The sequence below is a fragment of the Pristiophorus japonicus genome, chromosome 8 (assembly GCF_044704955.1).
Source record: "Pristiophorus japonicus isolate sPriJap1 chromosome 8, sPriJap1.hap1, whole genome shotgun sequence".
In the NCBI taxonomy this organism is placed as follows: domain Eukaryota; kingdom Metazoa; phylum Chordata; class Chondrichthyes; family Pristiophoridae; genus Pristiophorus; species Pristiophorus japonicus.
This window is the reverse complement of record NC_091984.1, coordinates 35,250,767-35,269,143: the sequence shown is the minus strand read 5'-3', so window position 1 is coordinate 35,269,143 and position 18,377 is coordinate 35,250,767. Positions and strand designations below refer to the sequence as shown.

The 18,377-nt window shown below is 41.9% G+C and overlaps 1 protein-coding gene across 6 annotated transcripts in view; it reads right to left on the bottom strand.

Moving 5' to 3' along the window:
* Positions 1 to 3,831: 3,831 nt before the first annotated feature.
* The window catches only part of LOC139268044 (palmdelphin-like), a 153,874-nt gene continuing 139,328 nt past the window's right edge, over positions 3,832 to 18,377 (bottom strand). For all 6 annotated transcript variants that reach the window (XM_070886033.1, XM_070886031.1, XM_070886032.1 and 3 more), the window contains 2 exons: positions 13,157 to 14,269; positions 3,832 to 4,197 (listed from right to left, as the gene is read on the bottom strand). In XM_070886033.1, the coding sequence (XP_070742134.1) occupies positions 4,151 to 4,197; positions 13,157 to 14,269 (1,160 nt within the window). In that variant the 3' untranslated portion in view covers positions 3,832 to 4,150. The remainder of the gene's footprint in view (positions 4,198 to 13,156; positions 14,270 to 18,377) is intronic.

The window sequence follows — 18,377 nt, the reverse complement described above, 5'->3', positions numbered from 1 at the left end:
GCGGTGTGCAGGTGGTGATGCCAAGGCACGTCACATTGCAAATGCTGACCCCACGGAGGTCTGGTCAGCGTGGCGAGCAATTGCCTGCCTGGGAGGGCCAGACAGAGAGCTTGATTTCCTTGTGCAGGGAGACGGTTGCGATTGGTCGCAACCTTATCCACAGATTCGAGGGATTCTCTGCGAACTGGAGTCAGTTCTCTGCAAACTGGAGCCAGTTTCCAGCATCCTGGAGCGAGTTCTCCAGAACTTCTCCAACTGGTCTACTGAGCAGTCACTGATTGCAAGGGAGACCTTGGAGGCTATTCGGCAGCAGACAGCCGCAACCAATGTCCTACGGTATGCGTTGCTGGCTGGACACGGCGCTGCACCCCAAGGTGTCGTGTCTGCTCGCAGCGAGACCCCTAGCACGCAAGCGAGTACGGAGGGCACAGTTCCTCCGGACTCGGAAGTAGAGCCTCAGGCTTCCGCTTCCTCTCCGTCACCTCCACCACGGCAGGAAGTCTTGACATCCCACTCTGCACGACGTCTTGGTGTCGGTCTGCGTAGACCAAAACGGGCGGGTAGGGTGTGAACACGGGGTGGGACAGGATCTGGAGGGAAACGTGGCCGCAGGTAGGGAGGGGGGAGTCCTTCTCTATAGTTCACTTGTTTTAAAATGTTCACTTGCTGTTATCCATTTATTATATTCTTGTTATTGTTAATGTTATTTTTATTGTTATTGTTACTAAATTGGCCAATTGTATGCAATAGTTAAATGTTCACTTGTTCACTTGTTCACTTGTTATAATTACTTAACTGTTCACTTTCCATTCTTTCTGAAATGGTCATTTATTAGCATGACTGAAATGGTCACTTGTTATCATCACTGAAATGGTCATTTGTTAGCATGACTGAAATGGTCACTTGTTATCATTACTTAAATGGCCACTTAAAATGCATTTCTTCTTTTAACGTTTTGGGGATTTTGAGGGAAGGGTGGGTTGGAGGGAGGGTATTGTTCATTAGTTCTTTAAAAAAAATTTTGTTTCTTAATAAAAAAAAAATTTCTACAACTTTTGTACCTTCTCTCTTATTTACATAAATTTTACAATGTACAGTTTTTCATGCATATTTGTTTGTTTATTTAGTTTACCCACGCAAATGAAACTTTTGATTAACCGCAACTGTAATTGAACGTTTGAATATCAACAATAATAGTTCATGCGAAGCGTTCATTAATGAGATGCTGACGCAAAAGCTTAGCGGCCGTGTAACTGCCACTGGTTACCTGTCTTCGGGAAAGGTGTGGTGGTACCGGTGCTAGATCGCCATGCTGATTAAACTCCCCGATGTCCTCGCCCGCGTCCTCTCCCGCCTGTTCCTCCTCTTCATCTTCGCCGGCTGCCTCATCTGTCTCATCTCCTTCTTTGGTGGACCTGCAGCATGATCTGGCATTATTTGTCCTCTCTTTATAGCGAGGTTATGCAGCATGCAACACACCACAATAAACTGTGCTACCTGATCAGGGTGGTACTGGAGGCTGCCTCCCGAATAATCCAGGCATCTGAAGCGCTGCTTTAGGACTCCAATTGTCTTTTCAACGATGTTGCGAGTCGCTATGTGACTTTCATTATACCGTCTCTGTGCTTCAGTGACAGGATTACGCAGACGGGTCATGAGCCAACTGGCAAGGCCATATCCTTTATCCCCCAGCATCCAACCGTGACCTTCTGGCTGATTGGCAAACAGGTCAGGGATAGCACTTTCATGTAAGATGTGCGCATCATGGATGCTGCCAGGAAATGTAGCATTTACTGTCATGATTGTTTGATTGTGGTCGACAACAAGCTGCACATTTAGGGAGTGGAACCCCTTTCTGTTACGAAACACCTCCGCGCTCTTTAAGGGTGCTTTCAGGGCAATGTGCGTGCAGTCTATTGCTCCCTGCACCTTGGGGAAGTCTGCTATTCTCGAGAAACCCAAAGCCCTCTCAGTCTGTGCCTCCCTGGTCATTGGGAAGCTTATGAAGTCCATGCTGCGAGCGTAAAGGGCTTCGGTCACCTGTCGAATGCAGCAGTGTGTAGCGTGCTCAGAGATATGGCAGATGTTGCCAGCTGAAGCCTGAAAAGATCTCGATGCGTAAAAGGCTAGGGCAGCAGTAACCTTCACCTCAACGGACAGTGCGGTTCTGATGGTGCTGGAAGGCTGCAGATCATCCTTGACGAGTTGACATATCTTATCGATGACCTCCTTCCGGAATCGCAGCCTCCTAAGACAAGCATTTTCAGACAAGTTCAGGTAGGATTGCTTCTCCAAGTACCTTCTTTGGCTATACGGTCTCCTCCTCTGTCTTCGTCTCCATCTACGCTTTACTGTACCACCTCTTCGATTGATCCTTTCAGCAACCAGTGTGTGAGCAGTTGCAATTAAAGGCAGGGAAAGCATAAGCCCCATATCACTATCAATAATTACTTTCACTAATTTTAATAATCTCTCTACTCTATACTCTCTAATCACTGTAGTCTGCACTCTCTACGCTGTATACCAGTCAGTTTGATAGTCCCCAACAATATAATTAAATAATTTCACTATGTAAATGCTATTTACTAAATTATTCCAATACATGAGATCTATTTAGCATAAATAAGTTGATAATATCTATTTATATTCCGTGTCCAAAATTTCTGAGTACAATTTTTTTCAATTTTACTCTCTAAATAACTCAGAACTAATTCTCCACCCTTCCTCCGAAGTTAAAAATGGCATCCGTAGTGCCCATTTCCCTCTGTAAGGCCCTGAAAAAGCAACTATTTTTGTGCACTCTTTTGAGCCTTGCATCGGCCCAGCGAAATGCATGCTAGGTGCCGAAACTTGGGATGGGCCTTGTGTGGGCGATCATTTGGGCGATCATCTCGGCGATCAAAATGGAAACTTAGGGGCCTGTTTTTCGGGCGATATTTTGGGCCTAGTTTCCACTTTTTGCTCAAAATGGGCGATAGAGGTCCGTTTTGGGCCATAGATGGGCCTTAGATGGGCGATGTGAAGTGGAAAGTCTAGCCAAGGAAATACAGGACATCATACAAAGTAACTCTACATTTAGCTTTTTGGCCTAAATTAGGCCATAATTCATTGGTTGCAAAGACATAAATCTTAGCGGAATTAGTCAAATAGTACACTGAAGTAAAGATCAATTACTCCATATACCTCTTCGAAATTTTGTTTTTAAGTTTTCAATGCTTTTTTCTCAGTCATAAGGTCATTTTGCAAACAAATAATAGATTATAATAGAGATTTGCTGGGCTTTCACTTCTAATCTTTGATAAAATAAAGAGGTTAGATAATTTCACCTCATTAAGAAAAATGTTTATAATCTGGAAAGAAGCTGCAAAATACCAATTAGGGCTACAAAGAAGTTTCTGTGCTTCATTCATTCAACTTGGCTTACTTCCACCACACTCCCCCAGTTCTGATCTTTTATCACCAAAACACACATTTACTTCATCAGGCTGCAAATTCCATCAGCTGTGAAGGAGGCCTAAGCTTCAAAGCATGCACTGCTGATAGGATTAAAGCATCAAAGCTAAATGCATCTGTAATTCGAAAAAAATCATATGAAGGTATATTATTGACTTGGAGCACAGTTCCAAATGCAAATGCATTTGGTTATCATAAGGCTAAATATGTTGAGACAATCTAGAAATGATGTATTGTTAATAACACAATGTGAAAATGCTCACCAATTATTTTACATCCAAATTTGAAATAAACACATAGTACAGATAGTTTTGGCAAGAGTACTTTATTACTCATGAAAGATTGTCTTTTAAACTAAGAACATAAGTGAAAGGCAGTTTCAAAGATTAAAACTAATTTAATGCAATTTTGCAATGGTTAATTGAACTAATTACTGCTTTTTACATAATACAGAGTACAAATAATCTGATACTTGCAATGTCACTTATATTTGGGTAAATGATAGTCGATACAAATGTAAGGGATACAACATTTTGATTGAATATACGTGGTAGCTGAACAATCGGGAGATTGCAGCCCAACAAACTCAATGGATGGTCATTTCCACTTGTCCGTCCTGTATTTAAGAGGTCACATTACCTCCCAGAGCTCCAGGTAAAAGTAATGGCCAAGTTACTGTTGGATGGAAGGCTCCACTTTACATCATCACCTTTTTACCTAGCCTGCTCATTTTAGTTCTCAAGGCTGTTGATTAAGGGAGAAACAAAGATGAATATTGTTACTTATTTTTCTGGGACATTTTCAAATATCACAAAATTTTAAAATCACATGCCATAGGAAGAAAGGTACATACCAGAACAATGCGTTGATGTCTTAAGCACATAATTAGTCGTGAAAAGCTTGTAAGAAAGATTGAGAGCTAGCATGCATTTAGAGCACAGAAACGCGTTATGTAAAGGTATTAGAGTATTAGATTAGGGAAGGCCAGAATTCCTTGTTGTAGCAGCAGAGATAATTAAACGATTCCAAGTTCTTATTAATACAAAAATATTTTCAGTAAGTAAGTTCTTCAATTCACATACTGCATATTGATTTTGAGGTGTTACTAGCTATAATCATCATACTGCACAGTTACAATAAAGAAATCTTTGACATCTTCATTAAAATGGTACTGAAAGGGAAAGGAAGCCAAACGAGTTGTCCAGCAACATGGGTTTCCATCACTGAAGTGCAATAATTGGCTTTGTCGATCAAATGGAATAAAATACTTATCAACCGTAGCATACTTCACAAATTGAGAAGGATGAAACAGAATCTACAATCTAAATGTCACTGAGATGAACTGTTAATTGCAAGTAAACAGCCAGTAACCACAGTACGACACAAAGTATAGAATATAATACAAATGTCTTCCACCCTATCAAGCCAAACCATTGACTGTTCCTTATTTACACTATATTGTTTAATGCTATTTTGAATATGCATTCAAAATTTCTAAATGTTTTCAATGCAACAGATTTTTTTTTAAATATATAAAACTGTTGTCAGTGCATCATCTTGGATCTTTTTGGTATTAGTGGTGAGTGGGTGGGTAGTGGGGATTTGGAGGAAGTGATTGAAGCTAATTTCTACATTCTGCTTTTGCTGATCCAGTAACCAAATAATAAAGGTGAATATAGTACAGGAAAGACAGCTGAAATGTTTATTCCTTTCGATTCTGGAGGATCCCTCAGCTTTATCATATATTTATAATAATATTTATTTGAAGTTGTAATGAAGTAGTCAGAAAAATAAAGAATAATTTTTAATGCATTGCAAAATCCTAAAGAATCCTAATGTTATATATTTTTCATTTGGCTGCAAAAAGGAAAGTGCAATCTTCAAAAGGGAGTAGATAATTTATTGTTTGTGGCAATTCAAATAAATTGAATTTATAAAAATGTTCATGCTATCATTTATACACAAATTACTGTGAAAAGAGATATTTATTTCTCTCAATTTGATGACATAGTCAGCTCAAGTGAGTAGTACCCTCCCATTATAAGTTTAATTCACAACTTATGATACTGAACTCATGGCTTCCTTGCAAGTTCATTTTTAAATTAGGAACTGACCATATTTTGTAGGCAAATAGAGCTCGAATTCTACATCTAAATTAAAGTAAATTAAAGAAAAAGTAGCATATTTGCATAGTGTTCATTTCATCAAGTGTTTCTACTTAACGCTACTTTCACAGCTCATTGTGCAAACACTACTCAGTGATAGTTTAATTCACTTTTAATAAAAGCAGCAGGTGTTGCTGGTTAAAATTTTCCATATAAAGCTGTGCTTGGTTTGAAAGGGATTGAGCTGCAGACTATAAGGAATGTTGTAGAGCTTTTGCAAAAAGCATGTCATAACCTGCAGCAAATATGTATTAAGATCCACTTTTATCATAATAGAATATATTGGAAAGCTAAAGTAATACTCATACTTAAAAAACTGAATTATTAAACATTGGACTGGATTAAAGATGCAGTCAGTTACTATAATCTGTGTTTGTAGATTTGGTTTCAATGCAGTACATTGAGTTGATAAATTACAAATTTACACAAAATCAATACACATTCACATACAGAGCTTCCTATATTTGTTGCCCTAATAGCCTTTGTGGTTCAAATGGAATCAGACTTTTTCTCAATACTGCAGTTGATTAATGCTTAAGGGTTTCGTATTTGCCACTGTAATTAAAGACGTCTGAGTTTAAAAAAAATTAACCCCAATCTAAGCCATGTACAATTTATAGCTGAACCCCTCCATGTCTAATCTGTACACATTTTATGGTCATTGCTGGATGGAAGAGATTGGGTGTGGAGGTAAGGTAAACCTACCTCCTTTACACAAGTATAGTTTTGCATTTGGCATCCACACCACTGCAATATAATTCAAGATTGTGCTCAGTGTAAGATGCCATGCATATTGTAGTGTCAGAACACAATGGATCACGGGGCATGTAATTTCAGAGCAGACCAAAATAAAACCACGCCTTACCTTGAACAGTTACTGACAGGAAAAGCTTGCCTCTTTGAACTAGACATCCATAACATAATGTTATTACTGATGTCCTATTAATAAACAAGGTTAGCAGTACGGTGAGTAGAACTAAAATGAATGATCAATGTGTAACCTATGCCCTGCATATTGATTCTCTCATTCTGTTGGCACAGGACACTGTGCTGTACGTAATGGAACCAGTAGGAATATTATTAATGTGGCAACAGAGTCCAATATCATTTTTTAAGATCTTGGTCTGACAATCTATAGGAGATAGTGGTGCATGTAATCATCATAGGCGGCCCCTCGAACGTGGATGACTTGCTTCCACAAGAGTTCACAGATGTTTCAATGAAGGACCCGATGTTCCAGTCCTGAACTCCAATTGAAGGGGTGGAAGATGCCTGTGCGTGGATTTTTTTAACGTGTGGTGACTATTGCACATCAGCCACCGCATGGGCTTGACAGAGCTAGGCTTTTATCCAGTGGCAAGGGTTAACCAGGACGACTGGAGATCTGCTCTGCTGCACGGACCTAGTGCACACACATATCGCACAGTGTGGGCTGGCCCGTGCTGCCCCTGGGCCCTCGGTTCTTCTGGGCCCCATACCCTCATTCGCTGCACCTTCACCCACAATGTTCCAGGGCCCGGTGCTCCAGCTCTTTTTATAGCCCCGACCTACGGTGGTGTTCTCACACAGGTCGGGGTGGCCCACAATGTTCCAGGAAGACCATTGCAATGCTGGAGGACCAGAGTTTGCTCCAAGCCTGTGCCAGTGTGTCAGTGAAGCAGTTCTGGCAGCGTTCATACTGGCAAGGAAGAAGAGGAGCCGGTGAAACTGCTGTGGTACATGTCACCCTGGGAGGGCTCTCCAGAGCTACACCAGGGTCTCCACACCGGAACAGAAACCCTCCCAGAGTGACATACACCACAATAGCGTCATCAGCCCCTCCCGCCGCCCCCCCCCCCCCCCCCCCGTGTCAGTAAGGGCTATGCTGGAACGTGATGTTCGGGAGATGGGGAGATGGGGTCTTGGGGACATTGTGCAAGGGGGGGATGAAGAGATGGGACTGATGGGAAGGGTCTTATGGTGTGGGCACATGGCAAGCAGTGTACGGAGATGGTTAATTGGATCCCACTTGGCCCTCCGTGGCTGAGGGAGGACTGACTGTCACCGGGAGAGTTTATATCAGACAGGGTTTGCAGGGAGTGAGGCGAAGTTCGGTGTACAACATGGAAGTAGCACCAGGACTCATGGCAGGTCGACAGAGATACAGGCCCCACACGGGGATAATACACCACCACCACTGGGTGTAATATGGGGCAATCATTAATAACAAGAGACAGAGAAAGAGAGAGAGAGAGAGAGAGACACAGAGAGAGACAGAGCGACAGAGAGAGCTGTGTCTCTGTCGCTCTCTCTGTCGCTCTGTCGCTCTCTCTGTCGGTGCATGTAAATAAGTAAAATTAAGCTATTAAGTGTCATGAATATGTGATTTTCATTGCAGAATATATATATCATTGTATTTGTAACCAGACTTCAGATTTTGATCAGTGTAGACAGCACAAATTAGTTTTGTCCTAGAGATCAACATTTTTAGCTCACATTTTAATCTTGGCTCATAAAACAATACAAATAGAGCAATTAATAAAATGTTTTAAATCTACCAGCTTAATTTCAGAATACTTTGCTGGTCACCTCCAATCCGACTTAAATTGTATATGGTCACTTACAAAAGGAACCAAGAACCGGTGGGTCCTGCTCTGACAAATGCTCACTCGGCCCCAGACCTTGTCGGATTCCCCAGGGGTCAGAGATTTTACATAAAGTGGCCAGGTGCTTGTGCCAGCAGTGGCACCCTGGAGGAAGGAAATTTTGCAAAGCAAGGCTGCCACTGGGGTGAAGTGCTAATGGGGTCAGAAAAGGATGATGCTGCTGCAAAAAAGAAACAAACCTGGCCCAATTCCCAAGAGGATGGTATCCTTAAGACAGTTGGTCACTTTGCAGGCAGCTCTTGCGAGGAAACCAGCCTTTTAAACTATTGTGGGCCTCGCTTCCACCTGGATGCTGACCTGATGAGTAATGTATTCCTACTTCATCCAGGTTTACATTAACTTGGGGATAATAGAGATAGTACTGGCAGGTGATGTCACCCCGCCAGTCCCACTTCTTTTTCTGATGTTCCACCTGAAGGGTTGAACACAGGATGCATCCATTCCCACTGCCTGAGAAATTCCTGGTGTGGTTGGAAAGGGAAGTGGTGGACACACAACGTAAAGGGGTCCTTCCCACAATTTTCCTCTGCTTGCCATGACAATGACCTAGATTTGTGAAATAGATTGCAGATGTGAGATCTCAATATTCAATTAATTATTACTAACCCTTGGCTTTCTCTACAGTTCCCATCTCGAGATAAAAACCAGGGCTTTATTTGTCTATGTTTTTTTGTGCTGTGCTTTACACTAGGTTATATTGTACAATGGATTAAAATAATAATAATGAATCTTAAGATCATATTTAAATTGAAAATAGAAATAAAAGGTATTGATGAAAAATCAGCAGATACTTTCTTTGGTGACTGTTGAAATAAACTATTCCTTGATCTTTCATATAGGATATTCACAAAGAAATTAAACCACAGCAGTAATTGAAGCTCCTTGAAAAAAATGTCAATGATTGAATTATAAGGACAGCATACAGCGAACACTATAAAATAGTGGTAGCAAAGAAAAAAAGATTGTCAGTATATTTAAATATAGCAATCCATATATAGTAGCAATAAGAAACATTTTCCAAGCAGCTAATTATCTTATGAATAATACTGTACATTAGTTAATACCGGTAGTTATTTGTGTTGTATTAGATTCATGCAGGTATGGCAGCATTGCAAGATATTTCATACTCATAGAAACCCTATCTCCATGAAAATATGTTTAACATTTTTCTAAATAACTATCAATAAGTGAGAGCAAGATTAAGGAAGGAATTAGATGAAGCAATGTTTATTCTTAGAAAAGCAAAGAATGCTAGCATAGGATCTCCACAAACCAAAGTAAAGTGATTAGTGTATGGACACATGGAAGCTAATTTTGCAAGCAGATTAGATTAGTCAAATTATGTTCACAATTTCAGTCTAACATGAGTATAGCAGGATCTAGAAGTACAAAAATATAAAGCTAGAAATAATTACATGCATTTTGCATTACATTCTTAGTTTATCTGAAATAGTACTTAAAACAAAAAAACTTCTAAAATATGAAGAATTCCAAAGTAAAACACTGAATGAAGATAACAAATAATCAACTTATTATAAAACCAATATTTGAAACTGTTATAGGAACAGGAGTAGGCCATTCAGCCCCTCGATCCTGTTCCGTAAGATAATTAGATCATGGCTGGTTCCGTAACCCTCAATACCCTTGCCTGACAAAAATCTATCAATCTCAGTTTTGACATTTTCAATTAACCAAGTCCCAACAGTTTTTTGGGGAGAAGAGAGTTCCAGATTTTCACTACCCTTTGTATGAAGAAGAGCTTTCTGACATCACCCCTGAACGACTCAACACTAAGGTTATGCCCCCTTATTTGAAACACTCCCACTAGAGGAAATAGTTTCTCTCTATTTACCCTATCAACTCCTTTAATCATCTTTAAACACCTCATAAGATCACCCGTTAATCTTCTATACTCAAGGGAATACAAGCCTAGTCTATGCAACCTTTCCTCATAATTTAACCCTTGTAGCCCATCATTCTGGTGAATCTGCACTGCATCCCGCCCTGAGATGTGATGCCCAGACATGAACGCAGTACTCTAAATGAGGTCTAACCAGAGCAATTAAAAAAGTAGCTAGCTTTATCAAATTGGAAACTGCAGTAAAGTAGCAAGCAGTTGAGATGCATGAGCACTCATTTCACTCCTTTCTGGTTTCAGGTCTGAGCAGTAACAAGCTCCCAGTACTGTTAATGCAATGAGTTTTGCCAATTGTGGCTCAGACTAAAAAGTCAGAAGAGGAAAAGTGATTTAACTACTTCACATACAGATTGATGATATATATATATCAAGGATGATTGGAAGTGGATCGTGTTGGCAGATTTAAGAGGGAACTTGATAGATATTTGGCAGAGAAAATGATTGGGAGGGTTTGGAAAATGCAGTAGTGCAAGGCATTTTTCAAATGTTGGGACAAGCATGATGAACTGCAATGTACTCATCTGGTCCTGTACATTGTTATGTTCTTAGTACAAGCCATGGAATGGGCCAATACACTATAGTTCTTGGCCCAGATATTGCTGGAGCGAGGCAGCTTCTGGCATGCTCAGTTAGTTAAAACTTATTTGTAAATGTTTAGGTTTAAAAAAAAATTGCCCACAAAGTAGCTGGAAGTGTGAGCTGAGAACGGTGCAGCGAGGGCAACAAGGCAGCTGGGACCTTGGTGAACAATGGGACCAACAATGTATCTCTTCAACCAATTAGATTAAAGGATTGAGAAAGAAACAGAGATAAACAGGAAAGACTGAGAATGCAATGTCAAATTAGGTACAGAAAGATAAATAAAGAGAGGGAAAGAAAGATTTGATTGAGAGAGAGATGAGAGAGACAGAAAGGCAAAGTAAGAAAAAAAATTGGACATTTAAAAAATCTCCTAAAGCAATTTAAGACCTGAAGGAAAGAGACATCACATTTATAATAGGAAAGACAGGAGGAGACTCAAGTGGAGCATAAACGCTGGCATGGACTGGTTCGGCCAAACGGCCTGTTTCTGTGCTGTATATCCTATGTAATCATATGTACTTCCTGGGCCAGAGAGGTTCATTAACAGTCATTAACGATTATCACGTTGTTAAAAGGGTACTTATGCTATTAATTACTAGACTTCACTTTCTTTGGCGCGTTTAATGGGCAATTAATGTGCAAATGCAGCAACTTCATGAAAATTACAGGGAGGTTAAGTGCGAGATACCGTTTTCGCGAAGCTAACAATGGAGTGGCATAAATCAGCCAACAGCTTGTGGTGATTTGCAATTCACAAGGTATCTATTTCTCCTTATAAGTTGCTGGTTGATTTACGCATTAATAACGACATGCGTCATTCACATGCCATTATTTTTCAGCAAAATTTGGTCCAATATATTCACTGAGCTACTAAGGAAAACCAGTCAGATGTGTGCAACTTCCTTGTGCCCCCTGCTGATTGAACCCTGGAACAACATAGGCACCAAGAAAGAAAGAGCTTGCATTTATAAAGCACCTTTCACAACCTCAGGATGTCCCAAAGCACTTTACAGCCAATGAAGTATAGTCACTGTTACAAAGTAGGAAACACGGCAGTTAATTTGCGCACAGTAAGCTCCCACAAACAGCAATGTGATAATTACCAGATTGACTGTTTTAATTAGGTTTGTTGAGGGATAAATACTGGCCAGGTCACCCGGGAGAGCGCCCCTGCTCTTTTTTGAAATAGTGTCATGGGATCTTTTATGTCCACTTGAGAGGACAGGCGGGGCCTCGGTTTAACATCTCATCTGAAGAACGGCACCTCCGACAGGGCAGCATTCCCTCAGCACTGCACTGGAGTGTCAGCCTAGATTTTGTGCTCAAAGTCTCTGGAGTGGGACTTGAACCCACAACTTTCTTCTTCAAAGGCGAGTATGCTACCCACTGAAGCACGGCTGGCACGAGAGGTGGGATGAGCAGAATGGGGCAGTAGGTATATAGGAGTGAGAAAGACAGAAATTGGATCTTGTTGCACTCGTCTTTCAGGGATAGAATGGATAACAGTCAATTTCAGGGACCAAAGTTCTTCATCCAAATGACATCTGAAAAGACTTTTCATCAGTTAATTTTCAGACGTCCAGGTTTGCCGCCTAAAACAGGCATTAGGCCCCTTGCATGTACTAATGAGGAGCCTTACACTTGTCTTAGGGAAATTGGCCTACCCTGATCAGTGACTAAAAAGAGTGATTTTTTTTTTAGGTTTGATGTGGAGCCAGGAGGAGCAGGTATGGTCAACCTGACTCCCCAACACTCCGAAGGGCCACTGCTGGCAAGTAAACAGCCCCCCTTCCTGTTTTCCCCATCCCCAATGGACCTGCCTTCAGGCCACTGTTGGCGAGGCAAGTGGCCCGACTTTAGTGTTTATAATATGGGAGAGCTGCCTGTGGGAGGTACTATAGGCGCCGGCAGCTCGCCCAAATAACATTAATGTGGCCTAATTTCGGGAAAGTCTCAGGCCTCCTGGTTGAGGCAGTCGCTCTGTGCCCATTTCAGACCCAAACATTTCCACCCCAGAGTATCCCAAATCTACATATCTCTGGGGTTATTTCAGGTTGGCTGTTCAAAACTGTACTTTTTAAATTTTGGCAACTGATCAAAATATTGAAAAAAAATTCTAATTAAAAATTTAATTACACCACTTAATTCTAGTAACTAGCAACCAGTTGTCATTTCAGACTTAAAGGATATGTTAATGTGTGAGCGACATAATACAATAAAATATTAACCAGTTATGCATAGAGAATACTTGACACATATTCGTCACAAGTCAGATACATTATTAATCCATTAGTAACAGCAAGAAAAGTCAGGGTTAAGCTTCAGCCTCAAGAATAACTGATTAAATAGTCACATAATAGAACAGCAAATACATTTTTGTTTATCTTTTGTACCTGACACAGAGGGGTCATCATAGTTTCCAACTCCATCCATATGTCCATCAGAGTAATTTTTGTAGGGAGAATGAATTATAGTTGTATCTTGACCTGAAATTAAAACAGATTTCTTTGGGAGAGAGCTATCTCCTGCAGTTAGATTTATTGCAGCATATGATGTTTTATGTATCTCATCCCTTGTTGAAAGAGGGGCTGGATGAAATATTGGGATAGTGTGGCTATTTGCTTGATGGGGTGCCACTTCATCATCATCCTCATCGCTGATCATGACCAGTTCGGCTCGGATGGCTCCTTCATACCCCAAAACTTTTTTGGTTTCATTTTCATCATCTACATTGTGGTATCCTATGAAGACCATTGTAACTGTCTCATCAGAGTTAGTGGTAGAAGGCAAGGAACGGACAACGTTAAACTTAATGTCTGTTTCTTCAGAAGCAGAAGAACACCTGCCATCACGATCAACCTCCGAATTGATAAACACAGCCTCGCGGTGGTTGTCCCTTTGTTGATGGCATGGAACCTGTACTGAATTCAGCTCATTTTCAGTTAATGGTGACTCATTACTTTGTTGACTCTGACTTTGAGTGGAGCTCGGAGATCTGAATCCGGTTACCGAGCATGGTGAGACGGAAGCAGGTATAAATGTTGGTTGTGGAAAAGTGGGTAAATCCCTTTCCTGGTTTACGACAATGTCATTGCTTCCATAGGTTTGAGCCATTACAGGGTTATGCCTCACAATTCCTTCACTTTTTGTCATATTTTCTTGAATCATTGGTTCAGAAACAGTCTGCTCAGTGAGTAACATTTTAAGAGAGTGGAGGTTATTATAGGAACTTGAGTAAACAGGTGCATGACATGCTGCAGAAACATTGACTTGTTTTTCACCAGCCTGCTGCAGCAGTGCCTCCACCTCCTCATGAGTCATGTCATCCACACCATTCTGCACCAGCCCTCCATCACTGCGCAAAGCATACACTGATTTGACCCCATCTTCATAGACTTTAACACCTTTGTTTTTAATTTCATCGACCATCACTGGTACAGTTGATAGAATGGTGCTTTCTCCAGTCTTCATATCCTTTTGAACATTGATTTCCACAGCAAACAAAGCTGTTAAGAAAATATTTATATAGATTAGTAAAAACTATGTACTCAATTACCACTGGATAAAACCTTTGGGAGTATGAAAGAGCTATTAATTTTTTTTTACCAATAGTCCAAAATGATCATACATTGTTTTGCAAAGAAACATATGTATTCTCATTACTGTCAGGTTTGGTTACTGATTTCCCAACTCCCTGCCATAACTAATCAGCCAACGAATGCTGATAACACAAACACATTAGCTTTCTACCAGAAGACTGGCAGGGAAAATGATCACATCCTCTGCAACTACACCAACTGTGATTGAACACCTTCACTGGAATGGCCTATTAAAATAATAGCAGTGATGGTTCAGTCACAGACGTACTGGTTTTGCTTGACACTCACAAAACAGGAGCCTCTGTGCAAACTTTGGTCCCAAATTTTCTCAAAACCAACAGAACCCCTTGGATGGCAGTCCAGCAGGTGGCAACTGGCGGGGGGTGGAAAGTGAAGCAGGACTTGGTAATCCTGGGTCTCTGTCCCAAAGACGTGGCAATTCATGTTTCGTGTTGGGGTAAGAGTGGGCAGAACACCTGTCTGGCCCCAGAGGCCTGGCAATCAACCAGGAGGCAAGGCCTGTGGGATAGTATCATCCACTGAATTTCCCACTGCTCCCATTTACTGAGCACTGATCATACCAGACAATAGCAAGATATCAGTTTCCAGTACCATGGAGCGGTGGAGGTTGGGCCTACAACGGTTTCCAGGCAGCCTGGTTATAATAACCTAAAAGATCCCAGAAGATTGACTGCTGCAGAATTTAAATTGGCCTTATCCTAAAAAGGGGCAGATTCCACCAGCAAGATGATGTTTTAAGCAAATCTTGGCGGTCTCTACTTAAAGTGACTTACCAGCATCGCATTTGACACTCCCCCTTTAGCGGGCATCCAAGGTGAATCACCACTGGCACATGTGGCCATTGGATTAATTTAAATTCGCCCCATTCTGCCCTGACTGCAGATACTCTGGTGGAGTCACCTTCTCAGTACACTGGTGGATTGTGGTTCCCGTACCACCACAGTTATAATGGAGTGGATTGGCAATATGCTGCATCTTTATCTCTTTGTGAATGTCTATCAGGGGGTTGTATTGGGACTGGCCAATTCAAAAAATCAAAATGATCTAAATCGGGTATTTGAAAATGAACCTTAAAATGCCTCAGTTGTGGCCGCTTAAATGTATAAATGCAACTACTTTTGATTACAATCCCAAGAGCATTTCTGGGGCCTGATTTACACAAAGGATCAGAAGCTGCACTAATGTACTTGCCACCAGAACAAGCAAGAATATTCGAAAAGGTCTTTAGAATCTTTTTTTGAAAGGAAAGATTCGTGAGCGTTTTTCATTAGATTTTCACGGAGGAAAGTTATGAAATCCAATCACTCAATCGCACAAATAAGTGAAAAGTAGCATAGCAACTCAGAAATTACCATACAAAAGCAAAATACTGTGAATGCTGGAATCTAGAGTAAAAACAGAAAATGCTGGACATCTCAGCAGGTCAGGCAGCATCTGTGGAGAGAAAGCAGAGTTAATGTTTCAGGTCGATGACCCTTCATCAGTTCTGACAAGGGGTCAGAAACGTTAACTCTGCTTTCTCTCCACAGATGCTGCCTGACCCACTGAGATTTCCAACATTTTTAGAAATGACCATATTCAGCATTATAAGATGGGTCCTACAATTGAGTTATTGAGTTAATTATAAAATTTAGCTGAAAGTACAGAAGGAAGCCAAGTCGACAGAACAGGAGCCAGAGCTTTTGGCATAAAGTGTGATGACCAGGAAGTCTTCAAATTTTGGAACCACCAAACAACACCCAAGTGCCAAGATAAAAAGGAGGGCATAAGAAGAGGAATTCATCTGTTGAACCCAATATTATCACGAGATTGTTGTCAGGATAATAAGCAAGACTTAACTTTATAAAAGGTTTTCAATGATTCTAGCATGGAGCAAGCTACCTTCATCAAGTCTGTAAGACTTTCCAGAAGTCTACACAGATGTGGTTTAATTATTTGTGTCATTGACAGAGAGACAATGGGCTAGATTTTACACTTTTATGCATAGCGCCCAAAAACAGGTGTTATTTCTGGCGTGGGCGGTAAAAATGGGTTTTCAGATCGCCGGCTTCTCGCTCATTCTCAAAGCACCTAGTCTCCATTTTTGAAATTGGGCGTTATTGCGAGCGATATGAAATGGGCGTTAACGTTACATCTCGCTGACCTTCTGTCATAAAGTGTCACCATCCTTAGCAACGGAATCTCGATTCCTGCGATTCAGGAGGTCAAGAGTCATCATGACATGTGCAGAAGAGGAGACAGAGAGAGGGAGCTGAGAAGGACTGAAAGTGTGTGTGGTTGTGGTGTGTGCTTGTCTGGCTGTTGTGGGAGGCATGAAGAAGATTCACCAGCAGCAAAAAGCCTACTAAGCACCAAGGACATAGTTGGCACCTAGTTTTTGTCCAACAAATAAGATATAACATGGAAGGGATGGTGGAGGCCCTGGAACTGGTAGCCAGGAACACTGATGGCACAGGGCTCCCAGTGGTCCCGGAGAGCCGCTCTGCACCCCAAGGTGATGCACCCCCATTGCCAATGACACATCAGAGCCAGGATCAACATCTTGCTTCTGGCTCGGAGCACGTTCCCACCTCGGGACCATCCTCTCCTGTATTCGTCCAAGCAGCGGTTTGGCCGTCATCACCCCCCCTCCAATGATGCGTCGCCTGAGGAGCTCCTCGGCCAGGCGGCTTGGAGTCAAGGTGTAGAGCTGGGGAAGAGAAGTGGGGGGCGGGGTGGGGGGGCGCGAGGGTTTTTTTTTACAAAAATACTGATGATTTCAGACAACTGTTCGGTTTAAATGTTTTTTATTTAACAAAACCTTGTTGCGCATTGGCACTGTTACACGCTGGTGATTCCTTAATATCAAGGGGTATAATTACACTTAACTTCAAACAACTTAAACTTTAACTGTCACCAAGGTGATGCCCACCATTGATGTATGACCTGCACATTCAGCAGTGTGTCAGCCTTGTGAATAACACCAACGTTCTTTCAGGCAAAGCGATCATTAATGAGCTCCTGACGTAAGGTTCTTGCAGCTATCATGCCACCACGGGCCCTTTCATGCGGTTTACAGCAGGGAGGGGGCATGGCTTCAGCATCAGCTTGATTGTCTGGGCTTATGTCAGCATCCGCCTCCTCATCCTCCTTTTACTCTCTCTGGTGATGTGGACTGTCATCAGGCAATTCTTGTCCCCTCCTGATAGCCAAGTTGTGCAGCATGGAGCACACCACCACGAATTGAGCTACCTGCTCAGGGTGGTATTGGAGCTCACCTCCTGAGTGGTTCAGGCATCTAAAGCGCTGCTTCAGCACTCCAATGGTTTTCTCCATGATATTGCGAGTGGCTCTCGTTGTATCGCCTCTCAGCTTCGGTGTGGGTGTCACACAGGGGGGTCATCAGCCAGGTGGCGAGGCCATATCCTTTGTCACCAAACATCCAGCATTGACCTTGTTGCTGATTGTTAAACAAGTCAGATACAGCGCTCTCATGCAGGATGTGAGCATCATGGATGCTGCCTGGAAATTTAGCATTCACTGCCATTATAATTTGCTGGTGGTCGACAATTAATTGGACATTCAGGGAGTGGAATCCCTTGCGGTTCCTGAAAACCTCTGCATCTGAAAAGGTGCCCGCATCGCGATGTGCGTATAGTCTATTGCTCCTTGCACCTTGAGGAAGTTTGCAGTTCTGGAGAATCCTAGAACCCTCTCACTCTGTGCCTTCCTGGTGATAGGGAAGCTGATCAAGTCCCTCCTGCGTGCGTACAGGGCTTCAGTGACATGTCTAATGCAGCGATGTGTGGCATGCTGAGACAGACTGCAAATGTCGCCAACTGAAAAGAACCCGACGCGTAGAACAACAGTGACTTTGACCTCGACGGACAGTACAGTACTGATGGTGCTGGTAGATTGCAGATCTCCCCTTCTGAGCTGGCATACCTCAGTGATAACCTCTTTATGGAAGTGCAGTCTCCGAAGGCAGGTGGTGTCAGGCAAGTTGAGGTAAGAC